This window comes from Neopelma chrysocephalum, unplaced genomic scaffold (genome assembly GCF_003984885.1).
Source record: "Neopelma chrysocephalum unplaced genomic scaffold, ASM398488v2 Primary Assembly neopelma1_43, whole genome shotgun sequence".
In the NCBI taxonomy this organism is placed as follows: Eukaryota; Metazoa; Chordata; class Aves; order Passeriformes; family Pipridae; genus Neopelma; species Neopelma chrysocephalum.
In genome coordinates, this window is record NW_020897702.1 from 7,668,798 (window position 1) to 7,691,997 (window position 23,200).

The 23,200-nt window shown below is 35.1% G+C and overlaps 1 protein-coding gene across 2 annotated transcripts in view; it reads left to right on the forward strand.

Moving 5' to 3' along the window:
- The window catches only part of XPO4 (exportin 4), a 74,717-nt gene that overhangs the window by 42,967 nt on the left and 8,550 nt on the right, over positions 1-23,200 (forward strand). For both annotated transcript variants that reach the window (XM_027677191.1, XM_027677192.1), the window contains exons 7-18: positions 3,801-3,913; positions 6,323-6,480; positions 6,736-6,910; positions 11,399-11,575; positions 13,782-13,924; positions 14,043-14,188; positions 15,498-15,675; positions 17,414-17,573; positions 19,240-19,409; positions 20,352-20,526; positions 21,621-21,914; positions 22,805-22,985. In XM_027677191.1, coding sequence (XP_027532992.1) covers positions 3,801-3,913; positions 6,323-6,480; positions 6,736-6,910; positions 11,399-11,575; positions 13,782-13,924; positions 14,043-14,188; positions 15,498-15,675; positions 17,414-17,573; positions 19,240-19,409; positions 20,352-20,526; positions 21,621-21,914; positions 22,805-22,985 — 2,070 coding nt within the window. The remainder of the gene's footprint in view (positions 1-3,800; positions 3,914-6,322; positions 6,481-6,735; positions 6,911-11,398; positions 11,576-13,781; positions 13,925-14,042; positions 14,189-15,497; positions 15,676-17,413; positions 17,574-19,239; positions 19,410-20,351; positions 20,527-21,620; positions 21,915-22,804; positions 22,986-23,200) is intronic.

The window sequence follows — 23,200 nt, forward strand, 5'->3', positions numbered from 1 at the left end:
CTATAACTTGTAAACTGCATCTGCATGGCAGCCACTATAACTTGTAAGCTGCATCTGCATGGCAGCCACTTGTGCATAGGTGCTTTAAATGCAAGTTAGACTTGAGGTGATTAACTTGCATACCAGTAGCTGTATAACCATAGCAGCAGAATGTACCAGGAACTGGAGAATCCACTTGGGTGGTCATGAGCCTTGGTACTGGAATGGCTAAACTGCTACAGGCTCTGGGATTGGCCAGGTTTAAAATTAGCTTGAGTGTTCCTACACTTCCTCCCCGTTGCTGCAATCTGAGTCCAGTGTCTCCAACACAAAATATTGTTTAATTCTCATGATAGTTGAGAATGCTTGTGTTTAATAATTGAATATTTAAGCATATATTCCTTGTCCTGGTTGCTCCATGTATTTGCTGAGAGTGTAAGGTATGGAAAGGTCTGTGAAGAATTTCTCCATAGGGGGCAGCAAGCCTCTGCATCAGTTTTAGGCAGTTGCTCCTTGGATTCATCCCATGTTCTTGGCTGACTAGCTAGAAAGCCAGAGGAGGTCTTAAAAATCTGAGTAAAATCAGTATGTTAACAGTGTATGGCAGATCTCCAAGCAGTTACCTTTCTAATGCAGTTTTTTATTTGTAAAATACAAGTCTAAGACTGGCACAAAGCTGTCCAGAAATATTTCAAACAACAAAGGTAAAGTGATTAAAATAACTTTTAAGAAAGATATTTGGACCTTAGCACTCCAGGAGCTTTTCCTCCATTTCTGAGATGTTCTTCACTCCTGTGGAAAAATTTGTGAATGGGGTTCTAGCAGGAGAAATCTCAGCTTTGATCAGACCCTTCCTGGGACAGAGGCTAAGAGTGGGAGGAAAACTCCACATTTGCTGGTCTTTTATTTTCTTTTTCTTAATATGTTTCTCCAAGAAGCACATAAAACCTCGAACTTTGTTTTCTAAATTAGTTTTAAAAATTTGTAAGTTTAAAAAGACTACTCGTATTTTTCCAGCTTATGAAACAAAACCAAGCATAATGTCTACATGCATAAATTTAGGCAAAGATAAAAGAAAATCTCTCTTTAAACGTTATGGTCGTCTTCTCTTCCTCTCTAGACACTAACAGTGAGCATATGAGCCTTATCATACGTGAAGGCATCTAGTTATATTCTTATGCTTTTCAAAAGCGTTTGGTTCACATTATTGAATTATCTGTTCTGATTCACGCAGAAGATTCTACTCTCTGAAGGAATCAGTGCCCTAAACCTTGCAAAATGGGTGAAATGTTGATATGCTTCTGGTAGCTGTTTCCTAACCTGAATTTCCATGTCATTCAGCGTGAATTGTAGTAAGAGTTAATAATTCCTCAGTAGAACTAGGAATGTTAGAAGCATTTGTATTATTACCAGAAGTGGTTTACAAATGTTTTTCATTTTAGAAACAAATAAAAAAACCCTTGAACTCTCCAGGATGTCACGGTAGACTGATCTACGCTTATCATAAATCTCTGTTAATAACAAAGTCTAAATCATAAGTCTAAGCTTGACTGCTTAGAAAAAAAGTGTTGTTCTAGTACTCTACTTTTTGTTTCTTCATAAGTATTGAGAAGTAAATTAATTCTGGATGATGAAGACTGCATTTGTCCTGTGTAACCCATGTACTAGGTAATTTAGTGCCATTTTTTTCAGATTTGGCATAACTAGACTGCTGCTAATAAGGCTGAACCATAGCACAGTATAAACTGGGGTATTTCTTGGCAGCAAGCATCTCCACAGCCAATTTCTGCTAATATTTGCATACGTTTAGTACGTGATGGAAAATGGGTTGAAGATCTCCATTGATAGGTGGAGGCATAATTTGTGATGTTCAGTGAACAGATTTTTTACCCACAAATCTCCTATTGTCAGATGTGTCATCAGTCCATTAGCATGAGAAACAGGACTAAAAATAACAGGATAGGGCTGCTAAATAGTGAGCCTTGTTAAAATAGTGACAGCAAACTAGCCCTTCTTTCATTCCACATGAAAAGTGTTTCGTAGCTGATCCCCTCTGTGGGCTCAACGTAGCGAAGAGCAAATTTTTTTTAAGAGATCGATATTGTATCTATGATTGTCTTCTGATATTGGTATGTTCACAGCAAAGGGCATTCTTGTCAGTAAGCAATTTTAAAATACCATTTTGACTAAAACATTCCACATGAGAAGGAAAAAAAGGCATAGCTTAATTTGCCAGGTAAAATTAGTTTTAATTTGTAATATTGCTCCTGATAAAGCATGTTTGCTTGTGATAATTTCATGCCCATATTTTAATTTTTTTTTTTTCCACTGGGGAGAACCCCAAACCATTTTTGATCACTTAAATTGCGTCTGTCTCAGAGGGAAGTAAATAGAAAGTTCTGTAATTTTTAGTTTTTCTCCATTTGAAAGAATGCAGATCTGGTATGGTTCAACATACACTGAAACTTGTTTTGTTTTACACTAATGTGAAAATCTCTGGTTGTTCTTAGGCAGTATAATGTGCTGACAGAAGTTCTGGACACATAGCACCAGTGAAGGTCCACTTGGTACTGTGCTGTGGAAAAAGCCCCTTTTTTGGAATGTGGTTTTGCACAGTTTTGTTAGGAATTTTGTTTTGTGGCAGAACTCAGAAGACACATATAACTAAACTAAAAGTGTCCATCCTACGTTGTGACACAATTCTTCTTATTAAACTAGATGTTTACTTTAAATATTATTCCTTCAAACGAAACCCATCAAAAGTTAAGGGGTCTACTTTCTTGCATGATGCTATTGTAGAATTTATTTTTTTCTGGGCATAGAAATAGGTTTTTATACACATTTTTTATAATACCTGATTACTTACAGTACAAAATTAATGCGGTTCATTACCAGTAAGTAAATTACATGCAGCTGAACATGCTGTTACTTACTCTGATGGCTGGGTTAGAAAGGGATCAAGGAGGATAATGTAGGGTTTAAGAAAGACAAATAAAACATAAGTTGCTGAGTTAAAGCGTTTTTACTACTACTCGGATTGGGTGGTGTCTCAAAAGGAAGCACTTCCAGAAATCTTTGAACACTCTTCTGCGTGACCAGACTGACAAAGAACTGAACCTGCTTGTTTAAATGTTTTTGCTTATGTCTCTGTTTTTTCTGTACTAGACCATTTGCAGAATTTTGTAAATTAAGTTATGCCAAAATACGTGGTGAGAGCTGAAATGAGTGCAGTAAAATCATGGCTTCACAGTGTGCTCATTTTTTCACGTGCATCTCTTACAAACATGTTTAATATGACGATGCCTTGTGCTGTCTTATGCTTTTGTTCTCAGTGTGATTAGAAAACATAGATTCATGCAGAGCTAACAGATCTGCATTCTGTGATGCATATTTGGCTATTTAGAAAAATAGGATATAGATTTCAATGAGCTATCTTTAGCTATGGTAAGGCCTTTTTAAAAGCTGCCAGGAAAATTTTTTAGAAAATTATTTCCTATTTTGCATAAATTTTAACACCTGTTAATTGCGGTCGCTTTTTTCCCTTCTCACTGTGTTGCATTAGACACCCTGCTTATCAAAGTGATCGTATCGCTATGGTATGTCTCATAATTATGATCAAACTGTTATCTAACATTCCTGGAGCATTCTTTTTTTCAATACTTAATACCTTTTATTCCTTGGCCTCATGCATGAATTATGCTGTGTATGTGAAGAGGCTTAAAGTTTGTTTCCATTACATTCTTTCTGAATGGATCCTGTTGTATCTAGGATTTTTTTAAAGCCAAGTAGGAATGTTATTGTTGACCTTGACACCAGATAACTGGGCAGACATTATATAGCTATGTTTGAATCCTCACAAAATGTGATGCTAAAGCCAACAGAATCCTGGCGCGAGACTCTCCTGGACAGCAGAGTTATGGAGCTTTTCTTTACAGTAAGTTTCTTTCTTCAACTTTCATAGTCCAGACCACAGGGAAAGCAGCTCCTTCCTGTTCTAAAACTGTATTGTTGGACTCTTCCTTTTGCATCAGGTAGGACTGATTCTGTTAACTTCAGCTTGCTTATCAAAGCAGACAGAAGTATTTTCCTAGGCTACTGAATATATATTTTGCCTTTTAATTGTTTTAAATTGATAACCATTAGCTAAAAAAAAAGGTATTATGGTTATCTAAACTTTTTTACATTTAATACTTCTGGACGTATTCTCATCAGACAAAACCAAGCCTGATGAGCAGTAGTAGAGTATATCTTTCAGATAAGGTGTAAGGGCTCTCAGAAAAGATCAAATGAGCAGTTTGTGTTTGCAGATCTTAAAGCATTTACTCAAGGGAACAGCTGAAAATAAATAATGTAGTTGTAGTTTTCTAGCCAGTTTCAGCATACAGAATTCTCTACCTCTTTCCTCAGCACAAAGTAAATCCAAACAAGTTAAAATAGAATGTAAGTTAGAGGGATGAGGAAGAAGTAGTGTTGGGAGAGGGGAATGTAATACTCAATTTCTATAACTTAAAAACCCTAGAGTTTTAAAAATTGATAAAACTAGTATTGTTTTCTTTGTGCAACTGTTGGGAGAAGTTTGTAGTTATTGCTCAGCAAGGGCTTAACTGCAGCAGCAACATATATTGACTTATAAATTCATTTACTATGCAATTTAACTTACATTACATCTCTTGGGACCTGAGAATTCAGCATTCTCATGCTTTTTTCATTTTTGCAAAGCAGAGAAATGATGTGCTCAAAACTTGGACAAAGTTGTTATTAGACAATGTAAATTTAACTCTAGTGCTGCTTGACAGTACGTTTGGATATTTGTCCTTACTTTATAGGATTTTTTGATAAATTTAATTTTTTTTAAAACTTGCAGTAAAAGAAAAAATGTATCTGTTCCAGTAGTTTTGAAAAGGTGAAAAAAATCACTGGCAGAACTCTTAGCTACACACAATCTGAACAGCTGTCTAGACTATCCAGACAGTTGCTACTGTCAGCTGTGAACCTCCACATGCAAATAACTTTTTGGCTTACACGTTAACCCTTCCTCATTTAATAGTATGAACTTGTCAAAGTTAGGTATCTGTTTCCTTGATTGGTTTACAGTTACTTATTTGTGATAAGAAAAAAGTTTTTGAATAATATACAGATTTGTTTTAGTACATTTGTGTGTTACTTAATAGTAACCAAAGCTTGCCTGTATTTCAATGAACACTAGCCAGGGCAGTATGCTCTCTGTTTTGGTTTTAGATTCCTGATTTGCAGTGGTTGAGGCTTGTAGTAGTAGCTTGCTGTTTGAAGTAACGTAAGTGAATGGTAGTAATTTTTATTCACTTATCTGATCTGAGAAATTTTAATAACCTTGCAAAAGTTGGCTGGACTGCCATGTTAAAGTGAGTGCCTCCAGTTCTAATCTCAGCCTCGTGTGGGATGTATATTAGGAAGGGTATTTCTGTTGCAGGGTTTGTTTCTCCTGCTAGTTTGATCTTTCAGGGATTAACTCTGCAGCTAATCCAAGTAGTTATGAGTTGGGTGAACTTGCAACTATAACACCACAGAGCAATGGTTAGTGTTTTAACTGTACTTTTATATATAATATTGCTGAAATAATTTAACTAAATTTTGGTTCTGGCTGAAAAAACTACTCTATATTTCTTTATTTATTCAGTAAATCTTATGTGAAAAAATAGGAGGCATGAGCCTAAGAAAATTCTTTAAATCCATACTTGACGATTCAGATAAGTATGTGAGAATATGTTTGTTGAAATAGTAAGATTTTAATCTAGAAAGTGTCAACAACAGAAGTAATGACATAACAGTTTGCAGAAATACAGGAAGATTACTGTTGGTCTTGTATAACATGAGGGTGTTGCCAAGGAAGTGATGCATTCATTTTTGTAAATGTCTTCAGTGTTTACCTCTGCTACAGAAGCATCTATATAATCTTGATTGAACTCGTTGACTAAGTTTAGCAAGACTCTATAGCCTAGGCATAGTTAGCATAATAGAGATGACTGTCATTATTGCTGTTTTTAGAAGGAGCAGCATGTCTGACTGGCTGGCATCTGTTTCCCTCTTTAAGACATAATATTCAGTAGACAGTTCAATTTTCAAGATGTAGGTGAGCCTTAACTAAATGTTAGTTTCAGTGAGCTAACTCACAGCTTGCGATTTTGTGAGCTGAGTCACAATCTTGACATTTGCCATGGTTTAGGGAGTTGTAGAAATCTTTGCACTGAATGGAAGTTATAGTAAGCTTTTTTTGGTGTGTGCTCTTTTGGATTGAGAGCCATGTGACTGTTGTAAGAACACCCTGTTTTCGTGTATTATTATTAACTACCTCACTTCCTGAAAGGTACATCGAAAAATCAGAGAAGATACAGATATGGCCCAAGATTCATTACAGTGCCTGGCACAGCTGGCGTCTTTGCACGGGCCAGTCTTTCCTGATGAAGGTTCACAAGTTGATTACCTGGCACACTTCATTGAGGGATTACTGAATACTATCAATGGGTATGTATGCCTGCTCTCTAAATTTAGATGGCATCTTTTAATCTTCAGTTTGGGGTGTAGCGTATCTGTGTGGCAAAGTGGTATGGCTTGCTTATTTCTGAGTATAATTTGTATGTACTGTTGAAAGAAAAGGCAATTTAAGTAGGTGGTGCTTACATAATATGAAGTAGATTTATTGATTGAAAGTGTATCAACAAAACCTATTCCCTTTTAGCATTTTTCTTAATGGCAAAAACCTGCTGTTTCTATCTATAGAATTGAAATAGAAGACTCTGAAGCAGTGGGAATTTCCAGTATTATCAGCAACTTGATAACTGTATTTCCTCGCAATATTTTAACGGCCATTCCAAATGAACTTTTCTCTTCATTTGTTAACTGCCTCGCACACCTCACCTGTTCCTTTGGAAGAAGTGCTGCCTTGGAAGAAGTGGTAAGTAGCTGCAAATAGCAGGTAATCTTTGTTGTTTCTCTCTATTTGCGATAAGCATAAGTGACAGGAGAATTTGGCTGTTTTGTTAATAACCGTTGTGAATTCAGTGGTTTTGTCCTAGATTTCTGAAATCCCTTCTGAGAGAGTTTTCTTTTTATTTCACACAATATAATGAACAAAATTACACACTTTGTGCATCTTTCAGACTTTGTTTTGATTTAAAGCACTTGTCTTAATTTTTTAATTTTAAAAAGAATGGATTAATTTAAAAATATTGAAGTCTTAAATATTACTGACTTGCTGTTGTAGGACTTCTCTGAAAACTGTTGTAGGTAGTAGACAAGCTACAGTCCCAAAAGCTTAAAATGACTATGTGAACATATGGACAAACTGCAAATTAACTGCTGTCAAGAGTTCTGCTTCAGGGTTTCTGTTTTAAGTGAATGTAGCGATTAAGATCTGTTGTTAACCCCAGACTTCTAAGCTGTTCAGATCATGCCTTCATCACTGACACAGTTCAAATGGTAATTGTGTGTACAAATCTAGCACAGGAACCAAGAGGATTTTTTTCTCTTATTTCAAATTTTGGTTGTAACACTTAAGACTGGGGGGAAGTCCAAGTTTTCTGCTTCTAAAAATTGCTTCAAAAATAAAAACCCCTCAGGAGACCTAGTTCAAGGGAAAAAAACCCATAAAAATTAAGATGAATAATCTTGCACTTCAGCTATTTATATGCAGTGGATGTAGATATAAAATGAGATCATCAAGATACTAACAAATATTTCCCTATTAACATGAGAAAGTATGATTTTTTTGCTCGTTTGGTATAATAACTGAGGTTAATTACCTGAGTTTAAAAATAATTATAGAAGTATTTAGTTACAAAGTTGATAGACATGTTTCCTTACTAGAGAACACAGGTGTGTTAATTAGCATTCATTGCAGGGCATTAGATTATCTCTTCACTGCAAGGTTAAAATGTATTACATTTGGCGTGGTGCTCACTTAACTTTAAAATTTTTTCATATCTTAATCAAAAAATTGGTGATTAAATTCAGAATCTGAAATACAGCTACTTTCCAGACCTTATTGGTCAAATTTTGCTCTGCTTTTGGGATTTGCTAGTAGAACACTGAACATGTGTTCTGGTGCTCACTGATACGTTTAGGAATGCTCCTGAAGCCCTTATAGAAAAGATTCAGTAAAAACCACAGGCAGCTGTCATTTAAATTCAAGGGACTAAAGGGATGTTGTTTCCTCAGTTAGCCTCTTGTTACTTGAGGACTAGAATAAGCAATCATATTTAATGAAAACAGTGCTCAACATAATGCCATTCAAAACACTTAATTTCTTAGCAAAATCTTACGATAGCGTGTATGCTATCTGGTAAGAAGTTTATTTTGGAAATGACTAGCTAGTTATGCCTAGTAAACTGTGGCTGCTACACGTATTTAATCCCATAGGTTTTGCTGAAGAAACTACTGTCAGTATTAAAAGTTCTCAGATTAAGCAACATCAAAACAAGAGAATGCAAGAGGTTTTTTTTGTTATTGTTGTTTGGGGGAATTTTCTCACTGTCCTTCAATCTTTAAATCATCCTGTGAAAAGAGAAACATTACACTTTCACCTCTCCTGTTCTGTTAGTGCTCATATAGGTATCTCAACTTCATGTTGTTTCTCTGATTTTCAGGATGATACAGAATTCTGTAGTGATGTGCCTTCCAAAAAATAATGCTTATATCTTAACAGTGCATGAGCAATTAGGCGTGCTACCAAGACTTTCAAGTTACTGCTAACTTAGTCCTGATGGTGTAATGTGTGCTGTGCCTGTAGAAGTACTATTTTGCATCCCTGGAAACGATCTTTTGGCTTAGGAATGTCCCAGCCATGATTAATGTGTTCCCCAAGCTTCTTGCTTAGAATGTGTGTAGTGATACCTTCTGTGAGCTCATGTGCTGTCCACAATTAAGAGCTTTTTGATATATAAAATACCATGTGTGTTGGGCTCAGTAGAGTTCTCAGAGCTTTTCAGAAATACGAAGTGCAGCAGAAGGCAGGCAGGCATACTCCTTAAGCTTTGCTGGTTAAAAAAGCTGTTTTCCTCATATTTCTGCCACTTTGTGTGCCAGCAGAACGTATCATGTGAACACAGCAGAAAGCCCATCAGGGACAAGGAATCTACTTTGCTCAAGACCTGCTATGAAAACTGTCAAAACGTGGAGGCACTGAATCAAAATATGCAAACCACTTCAAAGCAGCTAATAGTGATTTTCAACCAAGGGGGAAACCCACAATCCAAATATCATGTTCAAACTGTTTTGCATTAACCTGCCGCTTAGGGTTGGAGAGATTGACTGAAGGAAGTTTGAACATTTGCCTGAACAGCTATGCTAATGGAGGGAGGAGAGTAAGCTTCAGCAATGCTGGGAGTTAGTTTATGGTGCAAGTTGGACCAGTAATCTCTTCCTTTAATGGCACTAGGTCTGAGAGAAAATATTTGTCCACAGCTATGCTCCGCCTTGCTCAACACCTAATGCTTTTGCAAAAGTAGAAATCAAATAGTCCATCTGAATTAGTGAAGAGTATGAACAGGATGTTGGATGAAAAGTCAAATTGTATTTGACTTTAAGAAATTATATCAAAGGCTTCTTTTTCTCAAACTGAATCTCAATGCATTGTTCCTATTTCATGATATTTTTCAAGTATCATGTGATGGCAGAGATCATTCCGAATTTGGTCTTCTCTGCTGTGCTTCTAACTCTTTCTAGCTTATTGCTGCTTGACAATTTTATGTAGTGTTCTTTCTTCAAAGGGTCAGCAAACTGTGAAGGAAGAAGGACCAAATTTCTTCTTGTTTCCTGTAGTAGAGGAATTAAGCATTTTTGCTTTAACTTTGTTGGTTTTATCTTGCCTTTCTTGAACATCTGAGTTCTGATCCATCAGAATGATTCAGCTCTCCAGTCTACAGCACAACACTTTATCTGTAGGACCTTTGGTAGCTCAGCTGTAGGTAATCTGAAATTAGGATTGGGATTTTTAGTAAGGTTTCTTTGGGACCATATTGGTTCAATATGGATAAAATCTTTCTACTATTGGGCATGTACTTTATAGAGGCATATTAGTCCTAGATTGCTTATGAGAATACCTTAGAGTTAAAATAATTTTTCTTCATGACGTTATCTTCTTTATTACCTTTTCAAATAAATGAATTGGATATATTTTGAGGATATTTTGTTGTTCATAAAGACGTGTGTTTATTTGTTTATGCTTTTGATTCTTATAAATTATGAAAAGTTGTATGTAAGTTAATAGATGTAAATATATTACATACATGTAAAAATATTTTAGGGTTGAATGACTGTCTGTAAATTCATGTGACCTTTAGCCAAGTTTCAAAAAGATGTGTTATGTTGTCCTTCCCAAATTTGTGACTTATGTTAGTGTTGAATGCAATTTTGCCTCTCTCCTTGTCATCTTCAGCTTTTGGTTTTGCAATTGCATCAGTGTGTCCCATATTTTAACTTATGCAAATATGACCACTTTGCAGTTACAAAATGATGCAGTGAAGCTGTCTTGAAACACTTTCAGTGTGATATCAGTTCTTCCTCTTAATCAACCAGTGTTTTCTTTTCCTTGCCTGTTCATTCAACCATGTTTGTAACTTCACTGGAAGTCAGGAATTCTTGTGTCTGGAGCATGATTAAGGCCTTAATGTCTCTTTATTTCATCAATGAACCATTTTACTAAGCTCTGCTATCTGAAAGTAACTTCTGTGAGCCATCCTGTTGGTTAAAACTTGAGAAGACTTCTTAGAGGGAGTTTAACGTCTTAGCAGCATGTTTATCTGTACAGTCACACTGGAGTTATTTGAGGTTGGATATATTTACAAAAGTTCAATTTTTACATCAAGACAAAAAGTTGATAGTTACATTAAAATACTTTTAAAATAAATGGCCTCTTTGCTGTTTGGGTTTTTTAGTCTGCCTGTAACCCAGGACATTATTTTTCATATAAGTTGTTTCTTTCTGCAACTTAAGTACTACGTAGAAGCACATATGAATAATTAGAAACATGAAGCATCAGTTGAAATACACCAAGTAATTGGAGGTGGAGGCACTTCCACTGTTTTTTGGTTTGCTTATAGAATGAGAAGTTGTGATTATTCATCAAAACTGGCTACCTGTAGTAAGGTTTCTTGAACACATGGCAATCTTGCAGTAATTTCCTGTGAAATAGAGAATCATTGCCTTTTCTGTCTCTTTATTTCAGTAGTAGTGGAATACATATAAATCTATATGCAACATCAGATGAAGAGGAACAGCTAAACACACTGACAGTTTTTTAAAAGCCTATCCTTAGATGGGTTTTGTGACTGATTTCTTTTTGTTTCAAGAGTAGAAGAACATCTGTTTAATAATGAATATAAGCAAGTTCCTGTGGTTTAGCTTAGGAATAAGATTTTTGATTTGTTTCTTTCATCTCTTACAGCTTGACAAAGATGACATGGTGTATATGGAGGCATATGATAAGTTGCTGGAATCTTGGCTTACTTTGGTACAAGATGACAAACATTTCCATAAAGGTTTCTTTACCCAACATGCTGTTCAAGTCTTTAATTCCTACATTCAGTGCCATCTAGCTGCTCCTGATGGCACAAGGAATTTGGTAAGCCCTCATTCTAGTAGATTTTGATGATGACATATAGTAACTAGCCCATGTCTTTTGGTGTGTATATATTATGTAACTCAAGGCAGCGAGTGTAGAATTGCTATTTGTGACTTTGGAAATGAAAAAATTAATGAATTTGTTACTCATTTGTCATTTCCCAGTCTGTTTCTCACATTCTAAAGAGAAAATAAAGAAATGCAAAGTTGGAAATCACTTAAAAAAAATAGAAAAAAGTAAACCTGTAACTCAGATCAATGTGTATCTTGCTTTCTTCCCACAGATACAGTGACTAAACTTTTGACCATCCTTCTCTGGATGTCCTTAGAGTCCTGATCAAAATTCTCAGTGAAGAAATTGAAAGCCTTTTTTATGATTGTTAGCTCCCATACATTTCCTTCAAAGTATAATGCATAAATATCTGAAAAAATGTGGGCTGACTATGCTCAGGATAGAAGAAACTTGGAATATCATGTGGTCCTATAGGATAAATTGAATTCCCGGTTGAATTTTTGAACAGGTGACTGTTCTAGAGATACTTGATGTACTTTTAGGTTATCTCTTTAGCCATTGAGAAAGAAAGCAGATTAGTATAATTGCAAGTAGTCTGTATCTTTCTAAAATAGATTCTTATGCTGAAAGTTGGGTGTAGAAGTTAGATGAATTAATTATTGCATAGATTCAATTCAGTAACTATATAAAATCTCTCTTTAGTTTGATGCTGTGCAAAGATCTCCAAGATACCTCATTCTGAAAAGCAGTGTATAAAAAAACCTAATTCTGTTATCTCAATATGTAACAGATGGTAATAACAGTGCCAAAACCAAGAGAAATATTTCACAAGAGAACTTTGAATTCATATCAGGCGGTCTTGACATAACTGGTATACACAGGTTAATTCATGTCATTCTATGAGATAAGTCATTTATCCCATGGGTAACCTTTTAAAAGCCACAGCTGGCATTTTAGAATGCTTCTTGTTCAATATCAAAGCAGTAACAGGAACTTTCAATCCCTGCTTTGAGAGCAGAGGCTCACCCTTCAGTAAACAGCTGCAACTTTGAAGTTGCCCAAAGAGAATGATTTGCTGGGTTACATAAAGAAAACATGGGTTAGAAGCACTTGGTAAAAGGAGTTGTGTGTGGATTCAGTTTTCCAGGATCTCTGTAGAAATAAAGCAGACTGATAGCTTTCTCTCTCTTATATTTTGCTTTGTTACTTGCATAAATTTTATGATTATTCAAGAGATTTTGAAAACTTTTAATATTGATACTTAGTTTCTGCGTGTCATGGTTCATCTCTCCAAGGAATAAGATCTCATTATTATTTAAATAGTTTTATAATGCAACCAAGATAAACTGTGAGAAATTGAACAGTGCAACTTTGCATCAGCAAAAAATAAAACTGAGATGATGATGATGATTATTAGTCTTCTGTTTTCCTGAGGTTATAGCATTTACTTTTTAAAGTACTTTTTTATTTTTAAATAGTACTTTTTAAACTACTATTTCCTTTCAAACAGTAGGTCATGGAAAATCTTTAATAAAAGAGATGATTTTCATTTCATCTTGAAAAATACTACCTATTACATGATTTATGTAAGATCTCAAACAACTGACAACAATATCTTTGACTAATGAATAGGAAAAAGCATGGAAGTTCCAGTATTTTAAATGGTTCTTGGTTTGCTGTATATGTGATTTGAAATGCAAATGTACTTCAGCAATCTTTTGATCATTGGTTTTGGAGACCATCTCTGTGAGCCAGATTAATTCAGTACCTTATATCACACTTCTAGCAGTGGATGCACAACAGAGCTGATTTATAAAATGTAAAGAAGCTGCTTTCTATTGACTAGCTTCTTTTATACTATTAATAACAAGTATCAATTTTCATAAGTCCTATTCTTGACTCTTTTCACAGTGAATCTTTTGACTTGAGAGCACTATTGGAAAGAGTAGCAAATAGACAAATTAACTGTATGTGACATTTTGCTAATGAGTTTGTGAAATGCCGATTTTAAAACAATATGAACCCCTGTTGACTCTGTTTAACTCTTCAGTGTCTAATTTAGTACAAATTCGTTGTTCATCCATGCAAAACACCTTGAAAGAAAGTGCCAAAATAATGCAAAAAACTATGATGATGGTAAATTTAACAAGTATGACTCTTAACTGGTTGCTTCTAATTTTGTTGAAATAACCAGACTGCCAATGGTGTGGCCTCTCGGGAAGAAGAAGAAATAAGTGAGCTGCAGGAAGATGACAGAGACCAGTTCTGTGACCAGTTGGCCAGTGTAGGCATGCTGGGGAGAATTGCTGCAGAACACTGTATACCTCTTCTTACAAGGTAAGTACAAAAAAAATAGTCATGAATGCAAATCAGTAAAGCCATCATGTATGAAAAGCCTGACTTGGCCGAAACAATTTAAAAGCAGTGAAGTTATTTTATTGTTATTTGTCCACAGTTTGTTAGAAGACCGAGTGACAAGGCTCCATGGTCAGTTGCAAAGACATCAGCAGCAGTTACTTGCCTCACCAGCATCAGGTTCAATTGACAATAAAGTGCTTGATGACCTGTATGAGGATATTCATTGGCTTATTTTAGTCACAGGTTAGTGAACAGCTTTAAATAGTACTAATTCTGGTAGTCTTGTTGCAGCTGGGACACCTTAGAAAAAAAAAAAAGAAACCCTGTGTATCAACTACTCTTAACTGACTATACCTTTTATCCTTTATGATAATTTCATCTTACACAGAGTACTTGCAAAGTCTTTGTTTTACTTTCATCTTCCTGAATAAAATGAATGTTTATCTTTAAAAGATTGATGAAATCTTTGCATGAGGTAATGTCCTTTGGAAATGCCCACAACTAATTTTGTTATAGATTTCAGCTGTGTTATCAGTCAACCTATTCAAGAAATTAGTCTGTTCATGGTACCAGTGGTATTGTCTGGAGGCACATGACTTTATAAGGGAACCAATGTGAGATCAGGATAATGGTAGTACTCAGTGGTGGCCAAGAATCAAGTAAGTTCTAGAATTTCTCAGTGCTGATGATCCATGTCCTGCCATTTTGTTATATTTCAGGGAAGTTGAATTTAGAACCTTTTCAGTTTAATTTTTAGATGAAAATATTTTACTTATGTTTGCAAAACGTAATAACTATGACTTTTTTAGGATAAATATATCATATATTGTACATTTTGTAGGATTATATTATAATATGTATTTTGTGGGATTTTTTTTGATATCTGATGTTTTAATCACTCTCAGATGTTGACATGAATGTATTTATAATTTTATAATACTGTAGAATGGAGTTTATATTTGTAGCTCACGGGTAGGTATGGGATCAGACATTGAAAACTCAACTAAAGCTGGAATTAATATTATCTGAATACCAGAGTATTGTATAAAATCCCATGCTTCACCTGATCTGCAGTTGCTGTGCAAGGAAAATTTTATTATAGCATATGTATTTGATGTCTTAAAACCTCTGACAGATTTGAAATGTTAGGAAAACAGAAGTCCCAAATGAGATGGACTCAGTGGGAAAGCTGTAAAATCAAGGCTTTTTTTATCACATAACAAGAAAAAAATTACATCAAAATGTTGTTTTGGGGTGTCCCTCTCTCAGATAGTTGAATCGACTGTAGCACTTTTACATGAAGCAAAACTTACCTCTTTTTTAATTGGTTTTTAAATTGGTGGTTTCTTCTTGTCACTTTAGGGTTTTGTCTGCTGAAATGCTTTAAGGATTCTAAAGTTAACTCCTTTGTATTTAAGCAGCGTTAGACAGGTTGTACAAGCATTTGATTCTGGTATGATGTTTGCAGTTAAGCCAATGGATTCTGTAATCAGAAAGCCGTAAGTTAACCTAGGGTAGAAGGTTGTGATCACTCTTTCTTTTTTAATGTCAGGCTACCTCTTGGCTAATGATACTCAGGGAGAGACTCCGCTAATACCTCCAGAAGTAATGGAATATTCCATTAAACATTCAGCTGAGGTTGACATCAATACAACACTTCAGATTCTGGGATCTCCGGGAGAAAAGGCCTCTTCGATCCCAGGGTACAACAGAACTGATTCTGTAATTAGGTAAGGATGCATCTTGTGCTATTAAGTTTGTTAAATGCTTTTTAAGAGAAAAAATGAGAATGTGAGTGGACTTCTGTGAATGTGAAAAGTAAAGAAGCAATACTGAAAAACTGAGCATTGAAAAAGAAACTACTATTAAAGGGCAAATAATTTAGAAGAATGGTTTTATAACAGTCATATTAAGGTAATGCTGTAAAAGAGCATTAAGAAAAGATGGAAAGGATGAAGTGGTTTTTTTTGGTTGGTTGGTTGGTTGATTGGTTTTTTTTAGGATAAAGAAAGGCAGGGTAAATATAGATGATATTTCAAGTCAAGGTGATCCAGGGAAGGACTGAAAAGAAAAATGAGAGTAAGGCATCAAAACAGATAGCACTGAGTCAAGATGGGAATGCTGAAGTGACTAGATGGACCTAATACCTAATAGTCTTAACAGAGGACATGAGCCAAGTCTTGGAAATAAATAGAAATTTTTTTTATATCTCTACTGAGAATTCCTCTTTGATCTATCTGTTACAGAAATTCCCTAAAATTATTTAAGTAAAAAAAGTTGATAATATATGCTCTAAAATTCATACAGCACATGTGCATCTTAAGCTAATGCTTTCCAGAGCATCAGTGAGCTTGTCTGCTGTGAATATGAGTTACTACCCAAGCTTGGCAGTAGCAGAAGAATTGATCCTTGGAGCAGGAGGAATTTTTGTCAGTATGTACACATATCACTGTTAGCCTATGAAAGAAGCAGGAGAGATTTCCCTTCCCTTTTACAAGAAGGCTGATGCCCACAAAGGACTCCTTAATTTGAATCCTCACACTTCAGAAGATTTCATTCAACTCTTAATTGACATAGAAGATTCTTCACCCAAGATTAGTTTTTGTGTACTTAAAAGTCTTCTTCTGGGAAGAAACTAGAAAAAATGGATCTTCATTAGCAATGATGTATGTGCCTAATGTTTAGAACCTTGAATACCGCTCACTGATACTGTTGGGTGCTTCAAAAAGTGGTCACTGAACAGGATTTCTTGATGCAGTGTTTCAGTGGTGATGGGAATAAAGTTAGATATAAGTAAGGAGAGATTTGAGGATCTCTGTCAATAGCTCTGAAATGTCTTCAATATACAGGCCACTGTCAACTCCTAAATTTCTTGTGCGCTATCACATTCTTATACAATTTAATTGACATACTACAAAAACTAATATTTAATGTTGTTTTATAGGCTAAATTTATTAACATGATCACCTGATGTTCTGCTATTTCAGACTGTTTTTCTGCAGCAATAAACAAGAGACAAATAACTGGTCATTTCTGCATTTGTTTTTTAGTATGCATCACACTGTGAAAGCTACATAATTAGAACTGATTTGGTCAGTTAACTTTCTGGTGCAAGGATGGGAGAAGCAGCTTTTCAAAAAAGCTTTTTAAGCGCTCCAAGTAGTAGTCCATTTGTCACAATGCTTGTGAGGATTCTTTGTTGCAGTAATTTTGGTGTCAAAGTTCACCTTTTAAAGCACAATTATGACTTTTTGGAGGATGTTTGCCAGTCTATCCTGTCTCTCTCTCTCCCCCTCTCCTTGCATTTCAAGAAACAATAAATTCAGGTGCTTTTTACTTGATTAGAGTTGAACTACTATGTGTTATCCTGATCTTCTGTCATATTTGGTGAAAAATGGAAGAGTTTGTTAGTTGCTTTCCTTCTCCCAAAACCAGTCTCAGCATCCTCATTGTATTTTAAATCCACAGGTTGTTGTCTGCTATTTTAAGAGTATCAGAAGTAGAATCTAGAGCAATAAGGGCAAATCTCACGCACCTCCTGAGCCCCCAGATGGGCAAAGATATTGTGTGGTTCCTCAAGCGCTGGGCAAAGACTTACCTCCTAGTAGATGAAAAGTTGTATGATCAGGTAAGGATATAACTTTTATGAATTAATTGGTGAGTATTAGTAATAATATTATCTTGTGAATGTAGATGTCAGTGTAGCTATTTTAAAGTGCAATGCTAAAGCATTTTTAGTGTTAAATATGTTGTGGTTTATTTTGGAATTTGAAATTTGATGTTTTCTTCCATTTGTTAATTAGAAATATAAGTTGTGAGGGGATTCTTCTTGCACATTTTGCTGCAAATTCGAGAATTACTTTTTTTTTTGGTAGCCATCACTATAGCAGAATAACAATGCTCTCAGTCCGCACAGTGAGTGAAACTCACTGACTACAGTAATTTTATAAGCTACTTCTGACTGTCCATCAGATCTTACATTTTATCTCTAATAAAGGGGTTGTCCTTGATGGATGATTTAATGAGTAACCTGATGATGATTGAGATATTTAACACCATCACAAAGTAGTATACATTAGCTAATGTCATGCTACTTTCTCTCCTGTCCCTGTTCTCATTGTATATACCATAATTTCAAGGGTACATTCTTTGTAAAGGGCAACTTCTTATCATGTTTGGATAGCGCTAATCGTGATTAGAATTTGATCCTGATTTTGCTTATCGAACTAACTATAATCCAGCTGGCTCACAGAGGCCACTTGTCTTGAGGAGGTCCTGTTGGCTCTAACTTTTCAAGACTGAAGCTGCCTCCTCCTTCTCCCCTTTATTTCCACTATTGAAGCAACTAAGAATACTAATGCTTCAGGAGGCCCCTCCTTAACAAAAATAGGTATACCATAGACTTGCAGATATTTGGAATAGTACTATTTAGCTTTTACATAGAGCACAGCTAAGAATTTGTAAAGGTACCAGCTGGGGAAGAATTGGAGAGCATGTTAGGAGATACATATGAAAAATGATGTGAAGAAACAAAACAGAGTATCTAGGAAATGCACACATTTAGTTTATGTTGACATATGGAAGTGATTGAAACCTCTGTTTAAACCTTATGCTCAGTCATGTATATATCATGAGTTTTAAAGTTAGAAGTGCTAGTGGTTGTGCTGACAGAAAGCCCCTGCACAATTATTAAAGAAGTCTTTGGATTTCACTCTTGAGAAACTTTTTTTTAAAGACAGGAAAACAGGCAATTAATTTCAAGGAAGCATATTTTAATGTGCCAGGACAGTAGTGTGACATCTTTCTTAAAAGATGTGTAGATTGAAGGAATGATCTGCAGAAAGCAGATGCAGAAAAATTGAGTTGAAAATAGATTTTTAAAAGATTTTATCTAGATCAAGAGCTAGATTTATTTCTAATAATTTTTACTGCTGAATTTTGAGGAATTTTGTCTTAAATTCATGGAAACTCTTCCAGGAGGTGATTTTGGGATCTTTCTTTTGATTATTAAAGCTTTTGAACTTTCTTTGGCCTTAAAAGCTAGACATACTCAAACCAGGTTTTGTAATGAGGTAGAAACTTTTTTTTGTTTTAAGTGTTGTGCTTAAAATTGCAAAATAAATTTGGCAAAGATTTTTCTATTACAGGTATTCTTTGCCTTTGTCTATGTAACATTTGTGTAATTTAAGTAGGAAAGAAGTGACAACCTGAAAAGAATTTGCTGACAATGATTACCATACACTTTGGGCTTCTGGCTTCTGTAAAACTCACTCATTTTAATGCTTTTCTTATAGATAAGTCTGCCATTTAGTACAGCATTTGGTGCTGATACAGAGGGTTCCCAGTGGATTGTGGGTTACCTTTTAGAAAAAGTGATCAGTAACCTGGCAGTGTGGAGTTCAGAGCAGGACCTTGCAAATGATACTGTACAACTGCTAGTAACATTAGTGGAAAGGAGAGAGCGGTAAGTTGCTATACCTCTGGAAGTCAAAAAATTTCTTTTGCTTCCTTTAAAGTTTTTTGGCCAAAGTAATCCAGATACAGGGCACTTCATATTTATGTTTCTGTAAGTCAAATTACTTTAGTAACATACTATAACTGAGAAAAACCCCAACAAACTTGTCTAACAAAGTGAGGAGTGAGACCTATATTTGACAAAACATCACCTAATTTTTATTATTCTTTATACATGTACTTTCCTTACCTTACCTTTGTGCCTCATTCTTAAAGTGAGAAAGCAAAATTATCCTGGTCTCCCCTCTTATTGCAAGGATTTTTGTGTTGTTAATTTTTGTTGATTAAGAGTTCAGATATTGACTAAGCCAGTATAAAATGTGTTTTTTAAACATATAAATTTTTTTTTTAAATCCAGGATTTCGTGGATTCAGACAAATTACAGAAAGTTTTCTTTGGTATTGCATACTGTGAAGCAGGAAATTCATGAATGTTTTAATTCTCTGAAATGACATGCAATCATACATTCACAGTCTGATGAAAGACTGTTCTGAAGCTTGAGGATTTTAAATACTTGAGGAATTTTCTTTAAAAAAAAATTTAAAACCCACAGGAGCCAGTTTTGGAATAAACTGCTTCTTTTATCATGACATAATGAGACTAAGCTTTTAATCCATGCAATATGTCCATTAACTCTGTGTGTGTATGTGCATAAAACTAAAGCACTTCCCTGCTTTTCTCCCATATGAATTGATCTATTTTCAGAGTATATGCTTTAGAAATCTTAGAGCTGAGGCATTAGTAAGATGAAAATCAAAAGGCAATTTAGCCTTGGAATAAAGGAATTTTTTTCAAAAAACCTAACGAACTTCTGACAACCGCTAGCAACCTGATGTGCTCTATTCATATAATTTTGTGAAATACTTATTTAAATTGTTTTTCCCTCTTTTAGGGCAAACTTAGTCATTCAGTGTGAAAACTGGTGGAATTTAGCTAAACAGTTTGCAAGGCGAAGTCCTCCTCTTCACTATTTGTCCAGTTCTGTGCAGAGAACACTAATGAAAGCTTTAGTTTTAGGAGGTTTTGCTCATATGGATACAGAAACAAAGCAACAATACTGGACAGAGGTAAGCTGTTTTGATGCTTTTATTACCTCCATGTTAACAAGCAGTACAACAAGTTAGTTTAGGGAATTTTATGGTGGCACAAAGTCAACTCATATAGCATATTTTTATTTTTAATATCTCACTAATTTTAAAAATTATTTTCTCTTTGAAGGTCAATAGCCATATGTCTTGTATCTAAATTGTATCTAAAACATCTCCACCTAAACAGAAACCTCTAATAATTAACTTGAAGCTTTGTGAAGCAAACAGGATAACAATATGCTTAAATGAGATTATTATAAAAGATACAATAATTTTCCTTGAACTGTACCATTTCTTCTTCTATTTTAATTTGGTGGTGTTATGAATTATTTAGTTATTCACTTAATGATAACGACAGTAAGTAAAAAGCTAACGTGGAACATAATGAAGAGCCTTGACCAGGTCTTTGTGACCTGGCTCCATTAAAGCTCAGGTATTTACTAACAGAAAGGTTGGTGCAAGAAAGTAGCTGAAATGTGATCAGGAAGCACCGCAGGAGTTTGTAAAGCATTGACCTTCTGAGAAAACCTGGCCTTTATTAGCAGAGATATGAAATTAGTGATTTAAGGTATGACTATAATGCACTGGAAGTAATTGGAAAAAACAATTATTTTTATGGAAGTTTTTAAACTGTTTCTAAACACAGCTGATGACAAAAGTGATTGCACTATTTAGAATCATAATATGGCAACAATAACTGTGATTGTTAATCCTAATGCTTTCATCGTTAACAATTTTTCCCCCTAATACTGTGTTTGGAAGAGAACCAAATAGTATGAGCCAGAGAAGGTCATTGTCATTGGTTTAAACACTACAGAATAACTAAAATACTTATGGAGGTGCCATTTTGAAATGTGTGGGCAAGTAATGATAAGTAATGAGAAGCACTAATCAGTACCACTTCAGCTTATATTAATGTGGCAGACAATAACATAACTGAGCCGTGTGAAACTGGAAGTGATTGATTCTTGTACTGCCATGCCAAAAGCAACCCATGAACTTGCCAAATTATTTGAACCTTACATCTCAAGTAGTATGCGTATCTTAATGCTCCTTTTTTAAAAAATTTCAAGGTTCTTCAGCCACTTCAGCAGCGATTCTTGAATGTGATAAACCAAGAAAACTTTCAGCAGATCTGTCAGGAGGAAGAAGTGAAACAGGAAATCACTGCGACATTAGAAGCACTCTGTGGCATTGCTGAGGCTACCCAGATTGATAACGTAGCAATTCTCTTCAATTTCCTAATGGACTTCCTTAATAATTGCATTGGATTAATGGAAGTATACAAAAACACACCAGAGACTGTTAATCTCATAATAGAAGTCTTTGTTGAAGTTGCACATAAACAAATTTGCTATCTTGGAGAGGTAAATACAACCAGAAGGGAAAGGAGGAGGAAGAGTGTTTTGTGTGTGTGCATACAGTGCTATTCCTTAAACAAAATAAGGTGTAGTGACTTTTATATAGAGGAAGAAAGAATATGTGTTCACATCTGTTAAGGAATTCCTTTGTTTTAAAACATATGCTTACAAAGATTAAAAGCAGGATATTTAGACTGTTCGTATACCAATAAATTTAAGCACAATTTATCACTAGTCTAACTCTATACATGGGTGGCAGAAGAGGACAGACTATGTTGAGTACTTTTTTTTAACTGTATCAAACTTTTCCAAAGTCTGGTCTAGGGAGAATTGCAGCACTGTGACAAATGTATATCAAAGAGACAGTGCTTTGGTCCTAGACAAGGCATTAATAGTAATACCAAGAAGTTAACAGTTAAAATAAATTTTGAGTCAGTGCAGTACACTTACGTCTTTGCACCATTGGCTAATTTTGCTATTGCATCTAGAAGAGTTGCAGCCTATTCCAAACTGGATATGCACAGTGTAGTGTGGCTCGAAACTTCTATAGCTGAAGTGTGTCCCCGAGGGATTTTGTTGGTAATCTAGTTTGTGAGAGTGGTGAGATGTGTCAGCCTGTCCTAAGACACTCATCTGTTTTTTTTGTTAAGATTGAGAAATCGATAAAAGTAATGTTCTGCTGTTTCAATCAATAGCACATCAATATATGGCTGTAAGTGTTCTGACTGTTTAAGGTGGCCACTTCCTTGATGATTTTGTGTGCAATTGGTACAAAAAGTGGTCATATGTTGAAATTAAAATCTTGAAGAATTGTCTACCAAGTAATGCCATCTTAAAACAAAGTGTGTCACTTTTAGCGTATGGAAGTTTTCTTACTATGTAACATTGTTTTCTAGGCCAAAGCCATGAACTTGTATGAGGCCTGCCTAACTCTGCTCCAGGTGTATTCTAAGAATAATTTAGGTCGACAACGGATAGATGTTACAGCAGAAGAAGACCAGTACCAGGATCTCCTTCTTATTATGGAGCTTCTCACTAATCTTCTATCAAAAGAATTCATAGATTTCAGTGATACAGGTATTAAGGAACTGGTAATTGCTAAACCATAACTTGTGTTCTAAATTGAAAGAACCATTGTGGGAAATGTGTTCAATCCACATAAAGTGAAAACTGAAGTTTAGGCTTGACTAGGTCAGGATATGGAAATTACTTATTTAACGTGCCAGTAGCACAGGAAGGACTTTCCCTAGTATTCTGGCATCTGAAAATATTATTGCTCTCATAAAATAAAT